The 20,095-nt window shown below is 43.1% G+C and overlaps 1 protein-coding gene across 6 annotated transcripts in view; it reads left to right on the forward strand.

Moving 5' to 3' along the window:
- The first annotated feature begins 4,405 nt into the window (after positions 1 to 4,405).
- The window catches only part of LOC115205684 (glucocorticoid receptor), a 73,845-nt gene continuing 58,155 nt past the window's right edge, over positions 4,406 to 20,095 (forward strand). For 5 of the 6 annotated variants that reach the window (XM_029771920.1, XM_029771922.1, XM_029771923.1 and 2 more), the window contains exons 1-3: positions 4,406 to 4,699; positions 5,640 to 5,942; positions 8,956 to 9,917. In XM_029771920.1, coding sequence (XP_029627780.1) covers positions 5,649 to 5,942; positions 8,956 to 9,917 — 1,256 coding nt within the window. In that variant the 5' untranslated portion in view covers positions 4,406 to 4,699; positions 5,640 to 5,648. Of the gene's footprint in view, positions 4,700 to 5,639; positions 5,943 to 8,955; positions 9,918 to 20,095 lie in introns of those variants that run through there. The other variant, XM_029771925.1, reaches the window with a different exon arrangement.

Genomic DNA, 20,095 nt, shown 5'->3' on the forward strand with positions numbered 1-20,095 from the left:
TATCTTTGGAAACAAAACAAATAAAAATGGATGAAACATTTCAGAGTGTGTTGGACTGCTGACTAACGACAACAACAGATACCATTAATCCTCAGCGGAGAATCCTTAGTTCCTGTTTTTAAACCAAGCTGTTCCTGTACAAACAAACAAACACACTGCTATACTTTCATATTTATAATACTCTCTCTCTCTCTCTCTGTCTCTCTGTTCAGGTTGGTGCAACACTACCCGTTTCAGATTTAGGAGGGGTTGAATTTCATGCCAGCTCAGCATGAATGGTATAAGACAATATGAGTCTCCAGCTGAGAGTGATGTTAGACATTCTAGAAGTTCCATCATGTAACATAACTCTATCATGTGGAATAGTTGAAAGCTCCTGTTGTTGAAATCTTTGGTTAAATATCACTGACTGGAAAAGCCAACAATGGCCTCCAAACAACAAAGTGTTAAGGAATGTGGTAAAAAAAATGACTTAAACTAACAAATAAGTCAGACATATTTAGAGTAAGTACATAAACATATTTCTTTGGTGGATTCACTTGAATTCCAGACCCTGTATCTCTAAGACAAATCACATCTAATGTTATTGACAGTATCTCTACTATCGCATCTCATCTAATCTCTTCTAATCTCTCATATCCTCTCATCTCCTCTCTAAATTGAGTCTTGGTGGTGAGTTGGTAAGGCAGTGTAGCAGCTGAGTCTTGGTGGTGAGTTGGTAAGGCAGTTTAGCAGCCTGGCAGTCTCTCTCATATTATCTAGGCAATAAAACAACAGCTTGCTGAAGCCCAAACACTTCAGTCGCTGGCTATATGGGTTATTATCTCTATCCACACAGCATTACACTGACCTACATTCTATCTCTTCTCTTGCATGCCACTCATACACTAATTTCCTTTCGAGAGAGAGAGGAGAGAGAGAGAGGGAAGAGGGAGAGAGAGACATTTATGTGAATCTGCATATACTGAGAAATTACATAGATTTTTTTTTTCTTTGCAGTTTAAAATTAGATTAGTAAACTGTATGTAATGTAATATTCTTCCTCTTTGGTGGTGAGGCCTCATTGTTCCACAGGAAGCCAATGGAAGCCAATGTGAAATATCTACTATCACTTAGAAATGTCCCTGTTTGGATGAAGAGAGATATTCTGTGTTTTTGTTTTCACCCATGTAATCTTTACACCAATAATAAATACTTGTTTTCCCAAATAGCCTACTATGGAATCAAATTAGACTATGGCTTCAATTATCCAACTGTCACAGTGTTCCACTGCTAATAGGTCCCATATAATTAGGTCTTGCTCAACAATTATGTATTGTGTCAGGCACAATGGCTTGTGACCATGGGTAACTAACTGTGTGCTGAGTTTATAATGCGTTGAAGAGCAGTGTAGGTGTAACAGCATAGCTTCCGTCCCTCTCCTCGCTCCAACCGGGGCTTGAACCAGGGACCCTCTGCACACATCAATAACTGACGGCCACGAAGCATCGATCCACAAAAGCCGCGACCCTTGCAGAGCAAGGGGAACAACTACTTCACGGTCTCAGAGCGAGTGACGTCACCGATTGAAACGCTATTAGCCGCACCCCGCTAACTAACTAGTCATTTCACATCGGTTACATAGGCTACAGTCACAAAATGTCTAAACCCAGAAGCGCAACATCTCGAGACTTCCCGGAAACGCTTGCAAAACAGACCAAGCAGACCAGTCTGGGGTTTGAGAAGTCAAAGAGAGAAGTGAAAATAAATCTTCCTTAGTTTTTAATTTTCTCAACATCTAAAGGCACAAACTAGATTCGAACCAATGTCTTATGAACATGTTTTTACTCCCAACCTTGTGAAAGTGACAAACTGATACGTTTTCATTTTCGTCAAAAACGAGTTTATATTGAAGGAGTGCCTTTGATTTGACGGAATGCACATGCGCAGTTCGGCGCGAGACGACCGTTCACCCGATGACGTGTGTTTAGTTTAGATAGCCAAAGTCGCCGTGGTATCGCCTACAAGCGTGCAGTCAGAAACCGCTTCTCCGATAGGGGATTTCTATCTCCATACTGCACTGTCTTTGCTACAGTATTCAATTGATCTCATACACGATGAACAGTACCAAGGTCAGCCACTAGATGGGAGTGTTCAGTAGGGAATGGAGAGGGAAGGAGAGGAGATACCTTCACAACAGCTCAAATATTTAACCCTATTCATGCGTCTTGTGGGTTGGCATTGCACTGTGAAGGTGTCGTTAGCTGCAATGACAACAATGCAGATGCATATTTGAGATGCAAATGAATAATAAAAATGTAATACAGATCTGTCTGTGTGTGTCTAAATGAGGACAAATTGTTGATTTGAGTATTCGGTCAGGACTCAGGAAGAACTGTTGACAACATTGACGTGGCACCCTCATTCATAATCAGGGCTGAATGACTCCCTGAATAACTCTCATCAGAGTCGCGTTGAGTCATCAGCGCTGTTTGGTGCGATGGTAACACATTGACCTTTGAGCTCCCGAGTGGCGCAGCGGTCTAATGCACTGTGTCTCAGTGCTAGAGGCGTCACTACAGACACCCTGGTTTGAATTCAACCAGCCGTGAGTGGGAGTCCCATAGTGCGGCGCACAATTGGCCCAGTGTCGTCTGGGTTTGGCCGGTGTAGGCTGTCAATGTAAATAAGAATTTGTTCTTAACTGACTTGCCTAGATAAAAAAAAAAAACTTTGTTTAACCTCTATTTAACTAGGTTAGTGCAAATGTGTTAACATCACGCCAAACAGCGCTGGTATGAAGCATCAGCACTAGAGACAAACCATTGGGAACAAACATCTGGACCTTGTCTGATGCAACAACAAAAGTCTGGCATCCTGCAAAACATGTATGTGATTGTAGGAAACAAATACGAGCTTAGGCCTACATCATTTGTAGATATTACTCATTCAAAATATTTTGTTCTCAACTTTAATTTCATCAAGAGTTGTAGGTACATTTTCAATGATTAACCCATTTGTACAAGTCCTGTTCGATTTATATGTGGTGTTAACCTTGAAGACTGATTGCTTTTAGATACAAATGTTTTATGGTTTCACAGCCTACAGCCAGGCCACTTAATCAAAGTGTACTACTTCTCCAACCATATTCACAGTGCTGTCTTGTGGACTCCTGATGTGTGCATGTTTCTGCAGGTGAGAACAAGGCAAGGGACGAGGCATGTAAAATCACTCCAAACAAAAATACATATGCTAGTACAACTAATGGTAGTTACATTCAAATGGGGTGGGATGGGACGAGCTGGTACATTCAAATGGGATGGGATGGGACGAGCTGGTACATTCAAATGGGATGGGATGGGACGAGCTGGTACATTCAAATGGGATGGGATGGGACGAGCTGGTACATTCAAATGGGATGGGATGGGACGAGCTGGTACATTCAAATGGGATGGGGTGGGATGGGACGAGCTGGTACATTCAAATGGGATGGGACAAGCTGGTACATTCAAATGGGATGGGATGGGACGAGCTGGTACATTCAAATGGAGTGGGATGGGACGAGCTGGTACATTCAAATGGGATGGGACAAGCTGGTACATTCAAATGGGATGGGATGGGACGAGCTGGTACATTCAAATGGGATGGGATGGGACGAGCTGGTACATTCAAATGGGATGGGATGGGACGAGCTGGTACATTCAAATGGGATGGGATGGGACGAGCTGGTACATTCAAATGGGATGGGATGGGACGAGCTGGTACATTCAAATGGGGTGGGATGGGACGAGCTGGTACATTCAAATGGGATGGGATGGGACGAGCTGGTACATTCAAATGGGATGGGATGGGACGAGCTGGTACATTCAAATGTGATGCGTAGCGACATACATTCTTATTGGTACATAGGTATTGTGTGTAAACAGATATCTTCTTACCTCTTCATACACATATTAAATGTACATTCCAAACCAGGTTAAATGCAGTGGCCATGTTTAACCAGGGCTTATAGATCCCAATTCTTGGAATAGGCATACAAAACTATTTTCAGATAATTTTTTAAATGAGCAGTTTTGTCCTGTGCATTATTCTTACCTGGCTGACGATACCTCATCAAGTTTCACACATAGCCTACGATTCGATATACCTCTGTCTAGCTGGCTACTATACGGCAGGTAGCCCAGTGGTTAGAGCGTTAGACCGTTAGACCAGTAACCGAAAGGTTGCTAGATCGAATCCCCGAGCTGCAAAGGGGGGGATGTTGTTCCTCCCCTGAACAAGGCAGTTAACCCACTGCTCCTCAGTAGGCCGTCATTGTAAATAAGGCTGCTATTGGCTAAATGACGACCTATGGCTATGCGTACCTACTGTAAGTGGAGGTGGAGCATCTAAGTTGCAGTATCTCGTATTCGCCAACAGGTTGCACTACATGTTGTAAACAGTGAGATCTCCATTTTGTATGTTTTTCCTAGAGGTTAGCGCCTACTTTCCTTTCGGCTGTGAACAGCACAGCTAATTCCGTGCATTTCGGACGCAATTGGATACCGAACACATTGGAGTGGATTGGATGATCCGATCGATTACTTGCTTAATCGTGTCCTGATAGGATTTGCAAGTAGAACGCAATCAGATGTTTTCGTGTTTCTAGCCGGTTTGCAAGCAAAACAACACCAAACAAAAACAACCATGCATGGACTCACAACTACAAAACGCCTGAGGGGTAGGCAAACGATTTAGATGTATAGTATTTGAAGTCATATAATGTGCCATACATTAATTTGGAATTAATAACCAGAGATTGATTATGTTAGCCACTAGCTAGTTAGCGCAACATGTCTCAACGACATTTGGGGGGGGACGCATTTGCAGGAGCTAACGTAGCTAGCTAACTAATGTGAGCTACATAAATAGCTGGCTACGTAAACGTGCAGTTGCAAAATAGATGAACACGCGGGTTAATTAGTTAGGTTGCAGAAACACATTTCAATTAATACGCCGTAATGTTGTTTTTGTTGTTTTCAAATAATAAAGTAAAGCAAGGGAATAGTTAGCCACTTAGCAAGGTAGCTAATATCTAACCAGCAATGCGCTACCACCAAGGGCGAGCAGCAGGAGAATTCAGGTCAACTTCATAGAATTGCTCAATTTGTCAGCAATTATACACACATGAAGTGTGTGCAAATAAACTTAACACGTCACATGTGTAATGTCATTTTAACTAAATCATTTAAAAGTACATATTATTCATTCATTGAAACCATAATATTTGGACAGATGTTGATGATACAGCTAGCTAAGTGGGTATAACTTGCCACGTGTGTAGTATGTTTGTGTCTTTCCACTTAGGCAAGTTTTTTTGATACATGTCCATATCAGCCTACACGTGGCAGACACCAATCTAGCGCCGCATCTGGGGTATATTCATTATGCCGATAATGTTGCAAAATGTTTTGCAACAGAAACAGGTTTACTCCAAATGGAAAACGTTTTGCAATGAAGTCTATTAAATAAATTCAGGTAGGTCACTCCCCGTTGGGCGCGGTTTGCTTGTGTTAGGTACTTAAACTGTAAACGGTTTCCACTTCGAGATGTAATGAATACACTCTAGCATCCATGCTAATGACATTACCCACTCTGTCTTTCCACCTCTCTCTACCCAGGATCATAAGATGGATCAAGGAGGAGTGAAGAAGAGCAGGAGTGACAACAGCAGAGTTAAGCTGCATCTGAGCGAAACCCCCTCGGACAGAACCCATCTCACTGGTGCTCCCTGCAGTGCCATGTCCGTTGCCTTGGCAACCACCACCACCCAGTTCCTTCCATCCAGCCAGCTGATGCAACCAGGTGACGTGCCCAGCGGACTCAGTAACAGCCCCCCTCCCTCAGGTGAGGACCTCGCCTCAGCCTCCGTCACGGCCTCCGTGGGTCTCTACCTGGAAGACCCAGAGCCTCCCACCACAAAGGTACTGCTACTTATTTGTTGTACTAACGCTCTAGCACTGGACTCTACCCACACCCACTGGACTCTACCCCCACACCCACTGGACTCTACCCCCACACCCACTGGACTCTACCCCACACCCACTGGACTCTACCCCCACAGCCACTGGACCCTACCCCCACACCCACTGGACTCTACCCCCACACCCACTGGACTCTACCCACACCCACTGGACTCTACCCCCACACCCCCTGGACTCTACCCCCACACCCCCTGGACTCTACCCCAACACCCCCTGGACTCCACACCCCCTGGACTCTACCCCCACACCCCCTGGACTCTACCCCAACACCCCCTGGACTCCACACCCCCTGGACTCTACCCCCACACCCCCTGGACTCTACCCACACACGCTGGGCGCTACCCACACACTGGACACAAACCTACACACACACACACACACACTGGACTCTACGCACACACACACTGGACTCTACCTACACTAGACGCTACCACCACACACTTGATGCTACTTGCACACAGTCACACACACACACACACACACACACACACACACAGTACATTTTCCCACACACACGTAACATGCATACTGATGCCCCATACACTTTCGCACTCACCACATACATTGCTGCTACTGTGTATTTTCTATCCTGTTGCCTTGTCATTTTACAGTACATATACAATGCAAAGATACCTTAATTACTTCAAATCTGTACAGGTACTACCTGTATGTAGCCATGTTATTACCTGGTACTCCCTGTATATAGTCATGTTATCACCTGGTACTCCCTGTATATAGCCATGTTATTAACTGCTCCTCCCTGTATATAGCCATGTTATTACCTGGTACTCCCTGTATATAGCCATGTTGTTACCTGGTACTCCCTGTATATAGCCATGTTGTTACCTGGTACTCCCTGTATATAGCCATGTTGTTACCTGGTACTCCCTGTATATAGCCATGTTGTTACCTGGTACTCCCTGTATATAGCCATGTTATTACATGGTACTCCCTGTATATATCCATGTTGTTACCTGGTACTCCCTGTATATAGCCATGGTATTTTCTACTCCCTGTATATAGCCACGTTGTTACCTGGTACTCCCTGTATATAGCCACGTTGTTACCTGGTACTCCCTGTATATAGCCACGTTGTTACCTGGTACTCCCTGTATATAGCCACGTTGTCACCTGGTACTCCCTGTGTATAGCCATGTTACCTGGTACTCCCTGTATATAGCCATGTTGTTACCTGGTACTCCCTGTATATAGCCACGTTGTCACCTGGTACTCCCTGTGTATAGCCATGTTACCTGGTACTCCCTGTATATAGCCATGTTATTACCTGGTACTCCCTGTATATAGCCATGTTATTACCTGGTACTCCCTGTATATAGCCATGTTATTACCTGGTACTCCCTGTATATAGCCATGTTATTACCTGGTACTCCCTGTATATAGCCATGTTATTACCTGGTACTCCCTGTATATAGCCATGTTATTACCTGGTACTCCCTGTATATAGCCATGTTATTACCTGGTACTCCCTGTGTATAGCCATGTTATTACCTGGAACTCCCTGTATATAGACATGTTATTACCTGGTACTCCCTGTATATAGCCATATTATTACCTGGTAGTCCCTGTATATAGACATGTTATTACCTGGTACTCCCTATATATAGCCATGTTGTTTTCTACTCCCTGTATATAGCCATGTTATTACCTGGTACTCCCTGTATATAGACATGTTATTACCTGGTACTCCCTGTATATAGCCATATTATTACCTGGTACTCCCTGTATATAGCCATGTTATTACCTAGTACTCCCTGTATATAGCCATGGTATTTCTACTCCCTGTATATAGCCATGTTGTTACCTGGTACTCCCTGTATATAGCCATGTTGTTACCTGGTACTCCCTGTGTATAGCCATGTTATTACCTGGTACTCCCTGTATATAGCCATGTTATTACCTGGTACTCCCTGTATATAGCCATGATGTTACCTGGTACTCCCTGTATATAACCATGATGTTACATGGAACTCCCTGTATATAGACATGTTATTACCTGGTACTCCCTGTATATAGCCATATTATTACCTGGTACTCCCTGTATATAGACATGTTATTACCTGGTACTCCCTATATATAGCCATGTTGTTTTCTACTCCCTGTATATAGCCATGTTATTACCTGGTACTCCCTGTATATAGACATGTTATTACCTGGTACTCCCTGTATATAGCCATATTATTACCTGGTACTCCCTGTATATAGCCATGTTATTACCTAGTACTCCCTGTATATAGCCATGGTATTTCTACTCCCTGTATATAGCCATGTTGTTACCTGGTACTCCCTGTATATAGCCATGTTGTTACCTGGTACTCCCTGTGTATAGCCATGTTATTACCTGGTACTCCCTGTATATAGCCATGTTGTTTTCTACTCCCTGTATATAGCCATGTTATTACCTGGTACTCCCTGTATATAGCCATGATGTTACCTGGTACTCCCTGTATATAGCCATGATGTTACATGGTACTCTCTGTATATAGCCATGATGTTACCTGGTACTCCCTGTATATAGCCATGATGTTACCTGGTACTCCCTGTATATAGCCATGATGTTACCTGGTACTCCCTGTATATAGCCGTGTTATTTTTACTCATTATTTTTATTCATTATTCACAACGTATTTTTTTTCTTGTCGCTATTTCCATTTCAATTTTTTTATCTTGTCTTTAATTCTGCATTGTTGGAAAAGGACCCGTAAGTCAGCATTTCACTGTTGTCTACAAAGCATGTGACAAATACAATTTGGGTTTATGTCAATTATGTTTCAGTTCAGTAATGCAGGAATTATTTTCTCATTGAGAATCACTGGAATGTCAGGTTACTTGCTGAATTGACGGAATTAAATGTTTTTATTTTTTTTTCCCTTTGTAATAATTTGACAAACCAATTTCCCATCTGTTATTAATGAAGTATTTCTTCTTATCTAAGCTCCTGCCCCAACAGACTAACACGTCCCTGGGCCTTGGACTCTTCACCCTTGGGGATACCTACTCCCGCCTGGAAGACAGCATTGCTGACTTCCACCGCTCCTCACCCAGCATGGACTCTCTGATCGGGGGCTCAGACCCTAACCTGTTCCCCTTGTCCATGAGGACGGAGACAGACTTCTCCCGGGACCAGGACCTTATGGATATGGACCAGGAAGGATACATTGGAAAAGACCAGAAACTGTTTAACGACAACACTCTGGATCTCCTCCAGGACTTTGAGCTGACAGGCTCCCCCTCAGACTTTTACGTAGGGGATGACGCCTTCCTCTCCTCCCTGGCTGATGACACTCTCCTGGGGGATGAAAGCCAGGATCGTAGGGTCTCCAACTCCACCTCCAAGCCAGCTGCTACTACGACCAATAGTGGTGATTTTAGCGGTTCCAACACCACCACGTTGAATGGTAGCAATCTACTAACATGTCAGGATGAATCCAACTCCAGCACCCCTATGACAGGCAACTCCCCGACCCCCAACACCTTTCCCGTGGTGAAGCTTGAGAAGGAAGCTGGCTTCATCCAGCTGTGTACTCCAGGGGTGATCAAACAGGAGAAGACTTCGGCCATTCGTAGCTACTCCTGCCGGATGAGTGGTAGTACCGGAGGCTCCACTTCCTCCTCCCCCTCTGAGCTGTCCAGCGCCAGCCCCATCTCCATCTGTGGGGTGAGCACCTCTGGAGGACAGAGCTACCACTTTGGAGTCAACAGCAGCATCAACACCACCTTGGCTTCCACTACCAGTGGAGCTTCTCCGCAGAAGGACCAGAAGCCCTCTGTGTTAAGCCTGTATCCTCCGCTGGTGACCGTAGGAGAGGCCTGGAACAACAGTAGCTATGGGGACGGAGCTTCTGGAATGCAAGGTCTCTCCAGCCCTACCTCCTCTTTCTCCAGCAGCTTTGCCAGGTAAGGCGAAGAATTGAAAGAATGTTGCTAATAAAAAGCAGTCCTGTAGTTGGTCTGGTGGTGGTGGTGGTCTGGCTAGCCTGCTGCGTTGCGAGAGTGAGGCTGGTCTAGAGTTGCAAAGGGTTGGAAACTTTCCGGTAAATTTCCAGAATTTTTCCATGGGAATTTTGGGAATTTTGCTTAAATTCATCAAAAAAGTTAGCTTATAACAGTGAACCTTTTTTTGTGAGATACACAAAAGGCAATTCTATATTTTGGTTAAACTATCCCCAATTCAATGTAATTGCAACCCTCTGCATGCACAGTGCATTCTTCCATCACATGTACAGCTGATTCTCAAGATCTTGCACACTAATGAGATGCTATTGAGCCCACACTACTACACAGTCTGAGCCAAGGACTACATGCTTTCTGGTAAGTTTTGATTACAATACTGGGAGGGGTGAATATGATTTTTTGTTCACTAGTAAATAGTAGCCTACTGCAAAGTGTGTTTAAATAATTTCTAACTTGTTAACAATTTCTGCTATTTAGTTTTTGCTACAATGTGGGTTTTAGCTTGCTTGAGCCTGCTAACTGAGGAGTGTTAATTCACCTGTTTCCATACATGTTTCATTTTAAAACATTTATCTTAGAAATAAGTTGTTTAATCTAACTGCTTAACTATTTATCTGCACATGGAATTGTATTACTATTTTTTACTATTTCTTTTTCTAATGTTTACAGGAAAATGCCACGGGCACTATCTGATGTGTGGAGACATTTCACAGCAGCTAATGTAGACGGAAAATCTGTGTACATTTGCAAATACTGTGCCAAATCATATGTGAAGAATGCAACAAAGATGCAGAATCATCTGACCGTGCATAAAGTTCCCTCAGCGCTCACAACAAGTAACCTCTGACAAAAGTCCCTCTACTTCGATTCGAGGGGAAAATTATGAATCAGACACCTTATCGATAGCAGCAGCTCATGGTCGATAGCAGCAGCTCAAGTTTTTTTGACTCAATGGAGGAATGTATTCAGAGAAATGCTCATGAATGTCTTGCTTGAGCTGAGTATGCAACTGGTTCACCTCTGATGCTCACAGACAATGTGTATTGGAAGAGATTTCTGAATGTTCTTCGCCCAGCAGACACCCCTCCAACCAGACATGCTTTATCTATTCATTTGCTGGATGCAGAGTTCAACAGAGTTCAAGTGAAGGTCAAGCAAATCATAGAGAAAGCAGAATGTATGGCAATCATCTCTGATGTTCGTGGGCAAGGAATAATTAATTACATAATTTCCACCCCTCAACCAGTATTCTACAAGAGCACAGACACAAGGGACAACAGACACACCGGTCTCTACATTGCAGATGAGCTGAAGGCAGTCATCAATGACCTTGGACCACAGAAGGTATTTGCACTGGTGAAAGACAATGCTGCGAACATGAAGGCTGCTTGGTCTAAAGTGGAGGAGTCCTACCCTCACATCACACCCATTGAGTCTGCTCCTCAAGGACATCATGGCACTGAAAACAATGGATACACTACAAGAGAGCCAAGGAAATGGTTAGGTATGTGAAGGGTCATGAAGTTATAGCAGCAATCTACCTCACCAAGCAAAGTGTGAAGAATAAGAGCACCACATTGAAGCTGCCCAGCAGCACCCGTTGGGGTGGTGTTGTCATCATGTTTGACAGTCTCCTGGAGGGGAAGGAGTCTCTCCAAGAGATGGCCATATCACAGTCTGCCCCATCAAGAGGATCCTCCTGGATGATGTATTTTGGGAGAGAGTGGTAAGCAGCCTGAAACTCCTGAAACGTATAGCAGTAGTCATTGCACGGATTGAGGGAGACAATGCCATCCTGTCTGAGGTTCTGACTCTGCTTGCAGATGTAAGAGAATAAATCCGTACTGCCCTGCCCACTTCACTGTTGCTCCAAGCAGAGGAAACTGCAGTTCTGAAATACATCAAAAAGCGTGAAGACTTCTGCCTGAAGCCCTTACATGCCACAGCGTACATGTTGGACACCAAGTATGCTGGCAAGAGCATCCTGCCTGGTGCAGAGATCAACAAGGCCTATGGTGTCATAACTACCATGTCTCGCCCACCTTGGCCTGGATGAGGGCAAGGTTCTTGGCAGTCTGGCGAAGTACACTTCCAAGCAAGGGCTTATGGAAGTTGTGCCAACATATCTCATCAGCCACCTGGTGGAAGGGACTTTGTGGATCTGAGGCTCTTTCCCCTGTTGCCTCATCATCCTCCAAATCCCACCAACATCAGCCGCCTCAGAGCGCAACTGGTCCTTGTTTGGGAACACACACACCAAAGCACGCATCAGGCTGACCAATACAAGGGTTGAAAAATTGGTGGCCATCCGGGCAAATTTTTGGCTTTTTGAGCCTGACAACGAGTCATCCTCAACAAGGTTGGAAAGTGACAGTGAAGATGAGGCCTCAGAGTCTGATGTTCAAGAGGTGGACATTGAGGAGGTCCAGGGAGAAGACATGGAAGCCTGAGAGGAAGACAACCAAAGCTTTAGTTTCTAGACTATCATTTTACATATGTATGGTGAAGACGATTTTGGGAGATGCGATGGGTCATTCAGTATTCCCCTTTTTTTTTGTTCAGTGAAATCATCCCATGTGAAGAATCAACTCATTTCATTAAAGTTCAATTCAACTAAATATTTTTTTTAATTTATTTTGGAAGGATTTAATCATTTGCAATTATGTCTATAAGGTAAAAGGTTTATGTTTCTGTCTCCATATGATATAGTAAATATATCCAATGCAAAAAACATCTACATTTAAATGGTATTAATTTGCATATATTTCTGTTAATTCCCGTTAATTCCCACAGAAACTTTCCACCTTTGAATATTCCCCAAAATGTGCAACCCTAGGGTGGTGTCACAGTGTTATGTTGAAAACTGTGGAATAGAACTAGTGTACAGGGCAGCCAGGGCATGGGAGATTTCTGGAACATATTACTGACAGCGGAATTCAAAGAATATTCTTAGAGCTTCTCCTTGGTTTTTGAACATGTCAAGGCAACTCTGTCCAGTCAGTTACTGAACTGGAGACGCTGAACTGGAGACGGTTAGAGATTATCCTAGTGTTTTTTTTTTCTTCAAATTTTTATTTTGCTTGTATCAACATGCCCTAAAACACTTGTGCAGGGGAATGAAATATCACAGATGAATATTTTAGACGCTTTCAGTCACCAGCCTAATAAATGTTATCTTGTCTTATCTTTTCAGCAGAGCTATTGCCTCTAAAGCGATAGATAGTAGAAAGTGGGTCATGTGTTTCTGTGATACCATAATGTTGTCTTACCGCAGGCATTAGAAATGTTTTCTAAATAATCGCCACATTTCACAGTCTGTGATCTCAAAGGGCACACTATTCCACAGTCTGTAGGGCTCTGGTCAAAAGTAAAGTAGTGCACTATATAGGGAATCGGCTACCATTTGGAACACGTGTATATAGTTACGGTACAGTAGACCACTGTCATAAAGGGCTCTGGGGACTAGAGGACACAATCAGTGTCTATATAGGCCTAGGCCCAGCTAGGGGAATTCCACTTTAACCTCACAGAGACATGTCATTGTTACATTCACATCTAGGGGCCTGTTCTACTACACAGTTGCTTTGTCTGCCTACTCTCTGTTTTCTTAATTACAGATACAGTAATACTAGTATAGACTAGTTGTTATTTACTGTTAGGTCTACAGTAATACTAGTGTAGACTAGTTATTATATGCAGTAATGTCTACAGTAACACTAGTATAGACTAGTTATTATTGGTGATGCACTGATATTCCAGTTTTGGCCGATACCGATATTTTCCTTGCCAAAGAAAGAACGATACCGATAACTGATATTTAACATTTCAGCGGCCTTTTTAAGCATTCTAGTAGAATTAAATAGTTAACACACACACACATGGACGCGGCGGTCTAAGGCACTGCATCTCAGTGCAAGAGGTGTCACTACAGTCCCTGGTTCGAATCCAGACTGTATCATATACGGCCGTGATTGGGACTCCCATAGGGCGGCGCACAATTGGCCCAGCGTCGTCCGGGGTAGGCCGTCATTGTAAATAAGAATTTGTTCTTAACTGACTTGCTTAGTTAAATAAAGGTTACACACACACACACGTTATTTTGTTGGCATTTACGTTGGCATTTATGTATGTCCCCATTACCAGTAAAACATCATCAAAACCTATTTCTTTCACTTACTTGCTGTGCTGTTTCGTTGTTCAGTCGTTTCAATCTCAACCAGGATTTATTTTCCTATTGAACGCCGTTTGGGTCATTGCTATGGAAAGCCGTTTGGGTCTTTGCTATGGGAAGCCGTTTGGGTCTTTGCTATGGGAAGCCGTTTGGGTCTTTGCTATGGGAAGCCGTTTGGGTCTTTGCTATGGGAAGCCGTTTATGGGAAGCCGTTTGGGTCTTTGCTATGGGAAGCCGTTTGGGTCTTTGCTGTGGGAAGCCGTTTGGGTCTTTGCTGTGGGAAGCCGTTTGGGTCTTTGCTGTGGGAAGCCGTTTGGGTCTTTGCGTGTCAAAAAAAGACACACGTCATATAACACTATTTAACGTGTCGAATAAGCTTGTTGACCAATCAGGACCTGAATATGACTGCACATCACACAATAATTTAACACGTTCATACATTTTTTAACGTAGTTATTACACATTGATTGCACTGTCACAATGATTCAACGATGCGTATGCTATGATGCTGGTAAAGTTGTCTAGCGCACCTACGGTGCTGGTCATTAAAATAAAAAAGAAGCTAGCTAGCTCATGTATGCAAACAATGTTCTTCCCCAAAAACATAGCAAAATGACATCTGTTTCAGTAGCTATAGTTGGCTAGCTAAATATATAGTTAGGTGTCATCATCAAAAATAACCTTAATTTATAAGACCGTTCTAATTTGGTTAATGGTGGTCGGACCCAGCTATGTGAAGCTAGCCACAATAGTGGACTTTGCGGCTAGCCTTCAAAATAAAAGTATGTCATTGACAGTGATGCAAATGAATACAAATAGTAGAATTATGCCATAATTGAATAGATCATGCTAAATGAGGTTGGAATGTTATATAAAATCACCAAAAAACAATTAGTTAATTTGACAAATCTGAAATCGCACTGCATGTACTATACTTTAGAATTGCTTTGGGGGCATACTTATTTTACTGTACAGCCTTACCTATGGGACTCTGAAACAACGGAATTGAGCCACATTTATTGTCAACCTATGTGTATTGAACACTATTCCAGAGGAAAAACAATACTGCGTGGATGTTTTGGAGTTTGATAACTCTGAGGAGGACGTTGGGGAGAAAATTGTGTATTTAGACTGATACCCCATTTCATTGATCCCCAATCCTTAGGTAAAGCTGTACAGTGCAATATGAATGTCAATACACACAATAGGCACAGTCACAGTCCCGCAATAACAGCTACAACGCTAATATTTGCGTAAACTCTTCAGTTGTGTTCTGTGGGTGTCACAGTAGACTGATACCCCATTTCATTAATTCACATTCCAACCATGTTTTAACATTATCTAGTCTAAATATGGCATGATTCCACCAATTGTAACCTTCTTTATCACTTTCAAAGAGGTACCTTTATTTTGAAGGCAAACCTGCAAATTCCGCTATTACGCCTAATCCTTATTGTGGCTAGCTTCACAACATATAACCCGGTCCAGTCGAGCCTCACTAGCCAGATGAAGCTAGCTGGCTGCTTATAATGTTATCTTTGGGCAACAGGGTTAAGTAGCTGGCAAGCTATTTATTTTCATGAACTGAAAACAGTATGATCATTACACAGGTGCACCTTATGTTGGACAATAAAAGGCTACTCTAAAATGTTCACACAACACAATGCCACAGATGTCTCAAGTTTTGAGGGAGCATACAATTGGTATGCTGAATTGAATGTTAATTTCTCTACCGTACGCCATTTTAGAGAATTTGGCAGTACGTCCAACTGGCCTCCCAAACGCACATCATGTGTAACCACGCCAGCCCAGGACTTCCACATCCAGCTTCACTTGCGGAATTGTCTGAGACCAGCCACCCGGACAGCTGATAAAACTGGGGTTTCACAACGGAAGAATTTCTGCACAAACCGTCAGAAACAGTCTCAGGGAAGCTCATCTGCGTACTCATCGTCCTCACCAGGGTCTTGACCTGACTGGAGTTCGGCGTCGTAACCGACTTCAGTGGGAAAATGCTCACCTTCAATGGCATGCTGGAGAAGTGCGCTCTTCGGATGAATCTCAGTTTCAACAGTACCGGGCAGACAATGAGCGTGGTGTGGGCGAGCGGTTTGCTGATGTCAATGTTGTGAACAGAGTACCCCATGGTAGTGGTGGGGTTATGGTATGGGCAGGCATAAGCTACGGCCAACGAACACAATTGCATTTTATCTATGGCAATTTGAATGCACAGAGATACTGTGATGAGATCCTGAGGCCCATTGTCGTGCCATTCATCCGCCGCCATCACCTCATGTTTCAGCATGTTAATGCACGGCCCCATGTCTCAAGGATCTGTACACAATTCCTGGAAGCTGAAATGTACCAGTTCCATGGCCTGCATACTCACCAGACATGTCACCCGTTGAGCATGTTTGGGTTGCTCTGAATCGACTTGCGAACTGGAACATGCTGTTGTACAATTCTGCACAGCCATTGAAGAGGAGTGGGACAAAATTCCACAGGCCACAATCAACAGCCTGATCAACTCTATGTGAAAGAGATGCATGTGGCAAATGGTGGTCACACCAGATACTGACTGGTTTTATCATCCACTCCCCTACCTTTTTTTTAAGGTTTCAAGTTTTAATGTCACAAGTAAAGTGAAATGGCTTTCTTGCAAACTCAAAACCCAACAATGCGGTAATCAATAACAATGTATTATTAGAAAGAAAAACCTACTTAACTGTATTGTTAGTTGCTAGGCCTATTCCACTTCTTCTCATAAAGCCCCAAGCTTGTTTTAGGCCAAGTGTAAATGTACTATCAACCCAAGTTAGTACCATGTCATTGTTAGTTTGAGGCCTCAATGCTTTCCTTGATGACTTTACCTAGCTAGCTGCAGTCAAACACTAGTCTGAGTTTCAGGCTGTGTCTGAAAACGTTACTGGCTGTCAAATTCTTGTTCTCCGTCTTTGTCTCCTCGATTCCTCCCAAAGCTAATTTTGAGAGGAATTAGCGCTCTGACCTCCAATGAGCTTTGAGAATAATTGAGGAAACCGAGGACGGGGGAAGCAAGGATTTGACACCAAGTAGTTATGTATTCAGACAGACCTAGTATCAGTTGTGTCCCAAACACACTATTCCCTATATAGTGCACTACTTTTGGCCAGAGCCCATTTAAGGAAGTAGTGCACTATATAGGGAATAGAGAGCCATTTAGAACATTGCCCTAGTCTGAGGCTGACAGGAAGTATCTGGTCTTGTGGGCACATCCTCCTGGCCTGGTCCACCAGTTGCATGATGCCAGAAATTAACACCAGAGGTTGATTGCTCCGTCTGACAGACATGGGTTCAAATAATATGAAATTGTTCAACTACGTTGAGTGTTTGCTATATCCTGGCTAGATTGCCAGATGGGCGGAGTTTGCATTTAGGAGACTTTTCCATTAGTTCTAGTTCAACAGGCAAACTCAATCAAGCACAGATAAAGTATTTGAAATTATTCATAATATTATTTGAACCCACCCTGGTCTGACTTCACTGTATGAGTGATGTGACTGCTGTCAATACAAGCCCAGCCTACAGGATAGGGGTTGAGGTTTGAGGTGTTGACTACAGTCAAAGCAAGCCCAGCCTACAGGATAGGGGTTGAGGTTTGAGGTGTTGACTACAGTCAAAGCAAGCCCAGCCTACAGGATAGGGGTTGAGGTTTGAGATGTTGACTACAGTCAAAGCAAGCGCAGCCTACAGGATAGGGACTGGGGTTGGGGGTTGAAGTGTAGTTAGGAGGTAGGTGGTTAGAGACCAGTGGATAAAGCCTATGTGGGATGAATGAGTCGGCTTACATATAATATGCTATTGATTTATTAATTATTATTATTAGGCTTAATGTTGACTTTAACTACTCACACAGTGTTTTCGGGAAGTATTCAGACCCTATTTTCAGGTCTCCAGAGACGTTCGATCGGGTTCAAGTTTGGGCTCTGGCTGGGCCACTCAAGGACATTCAGAGACTTGTCCCGAAGCCACTCCTGCGTTGTCTTGGCGGTGTGCTTCGGGTCGTTGTCCTGTTGGAAGGTGAACCTTCGCCCCCAGTCTGAGGTCCTGAGTGCTCTGGAGCAGGTTTTCATCAAGGATCTCTATGTACTTTGCTCCGTTTACATAGGCTGATGTAAAAAGGGCTTTAAATAAATTCCATTGATTGATCTTTCCTTCGATCCTGACTAGTCTCCCAGTCCCTGCTGCTGAAAAACATCCCCACAGCATGATGCTGCTGCTGCCACCACCATGCTTCACCGTAGGGATGGTGCCAGGTTTCCTCCAGATGTGATGCTTGGCATTCAGATCAGAGTTCATTTTTGGTTTTATCAGGCCAGAGAATCTTGTTTCTCATGATCTGGGTACTTTAGGTGCCTTTCGGCAAACTCCAAGCGGGCTTCCGTCTGACCACTCTACCATAAAGGCCTGATTGGTGGAGTGCTGCAGAGATGGTTGTCCTTCTGACAGGTTCTCCCATCTCCACAGAGGAACTCTGGAGCTCTGTCAGAGTGACCATCGGGTTCTTGGTCACCTCCCTGACCAAGGCCCTTCTCCCCTGATTGCTCGGTTTGGCCGGGCGGCTCTAGGAAGACTCTTTGGTTCCAACTTCTTCCATTTAAGAATGATGTAGGCAACTGTGTTCTTGGGGACCTTCAATGCTGCATACATTTTTTGGTACCATTCCCCAGATCTGTGCCTCGACACAATCCTGTCTCTTGAGCTCTATGGACAATTCCTTCAACCTCAGGGCTTGGTTTTTGCTCTGACATGCACTGTCAACTGTGGGACTTTATATAGACAGGTGTGTGCCTTTCCAAATCATGTCCAATCAGTTGAATTTACCACTGGTGGAGTCTAATCAAGTTGTAGAAACATCAAGGATGATCAATGGAAACAGGATGCACCTGAGCTCAATTTCGAGTCTCATATCAAAGGGTCTGATTACTTATGTAAATAAGATATTTGTTTATTTTTAATAAATAAATGTTTAAAATACAGTTTTTGCTTTGTCTTTATGGGGTATTTGTGTGTGTAGATTGAGGGACACTTTTAAAAAAATCAATTTTAGGATAAGGCTGTAACAAGACAAAATGTGGAAAAAGTCAAAGGGTCTGAATACATTCCGAATGCACAGTACATAGACCCCAAAAAATTTACAAATTAACATTTACATACATTTCCACAAAATGAATGACATCACACTTGCTCAGAGCAAAATGTTCCCACCATATCCACAACTGATGCTGTTTATAATGCTTGTAACTGCCCCATATGACATGTTAGGCTGTTTTTGTCTGTAAACAGATTTTTATTTTCAATATTTAAATGAAGTATTTGATACTTCCATTCTCTTAACGTTGGATTATCATTTGACTTCTAGTATTTACATAATAGCTTCTTCAATATAAGTGACACATAGGGTATTGTCCAACCCATTGGGTATCTCACTGCACCCCATATGCCTTGTCTTGAAATATGCAGATAGACGGAAGTAAACTATATTGTAAAACTTCTGACTGCCAGCTTTCTAACTACCCATAACTATTGGACTTTATAGCACTTCCAGGAGTTTTATACTTAAAATGTGACTTTACTGTTGTGCTGTAGAATTTGTGAATTGTCTCTCATATAATACATTCTAAACATTAGTTTATGCTGGATTAAGCATACATTTTCGTTAACTGCGATTTCATTACTTATGTTCCAACACTTCTTCCATTTTGTGCCAATATCAGTTATTTTTAAGTCTCCAACAGTTTATTTTATTTTTTCTGAGAGATTGTCAGTTGGATAGGCTCTCTGCACAGGTTTGTATATCTTACCTGTCATATGAACATCCTTTTCTGACTCATAAGATTTCCTCAACTTTGCTCTGAAGTCTAATAGCTTTCACGTCGAAATGTTGTATAAAACTTTTTTAAGTTGCATA

This window comes from Salmo trutta, chromosome 13 (genome assembly GCF_901001165.1).
Source record: "Salmo trutta chromosome 13, fSalTru1.1, whole genome shotgun sequence".
In the NCBI taxonomy this organism is placed as follows: Eukaryota; Metazoa; Chordata; class Actinopteri; order Salmoniformes; family Salmonidae; genus Salmo; species Salmo trutta.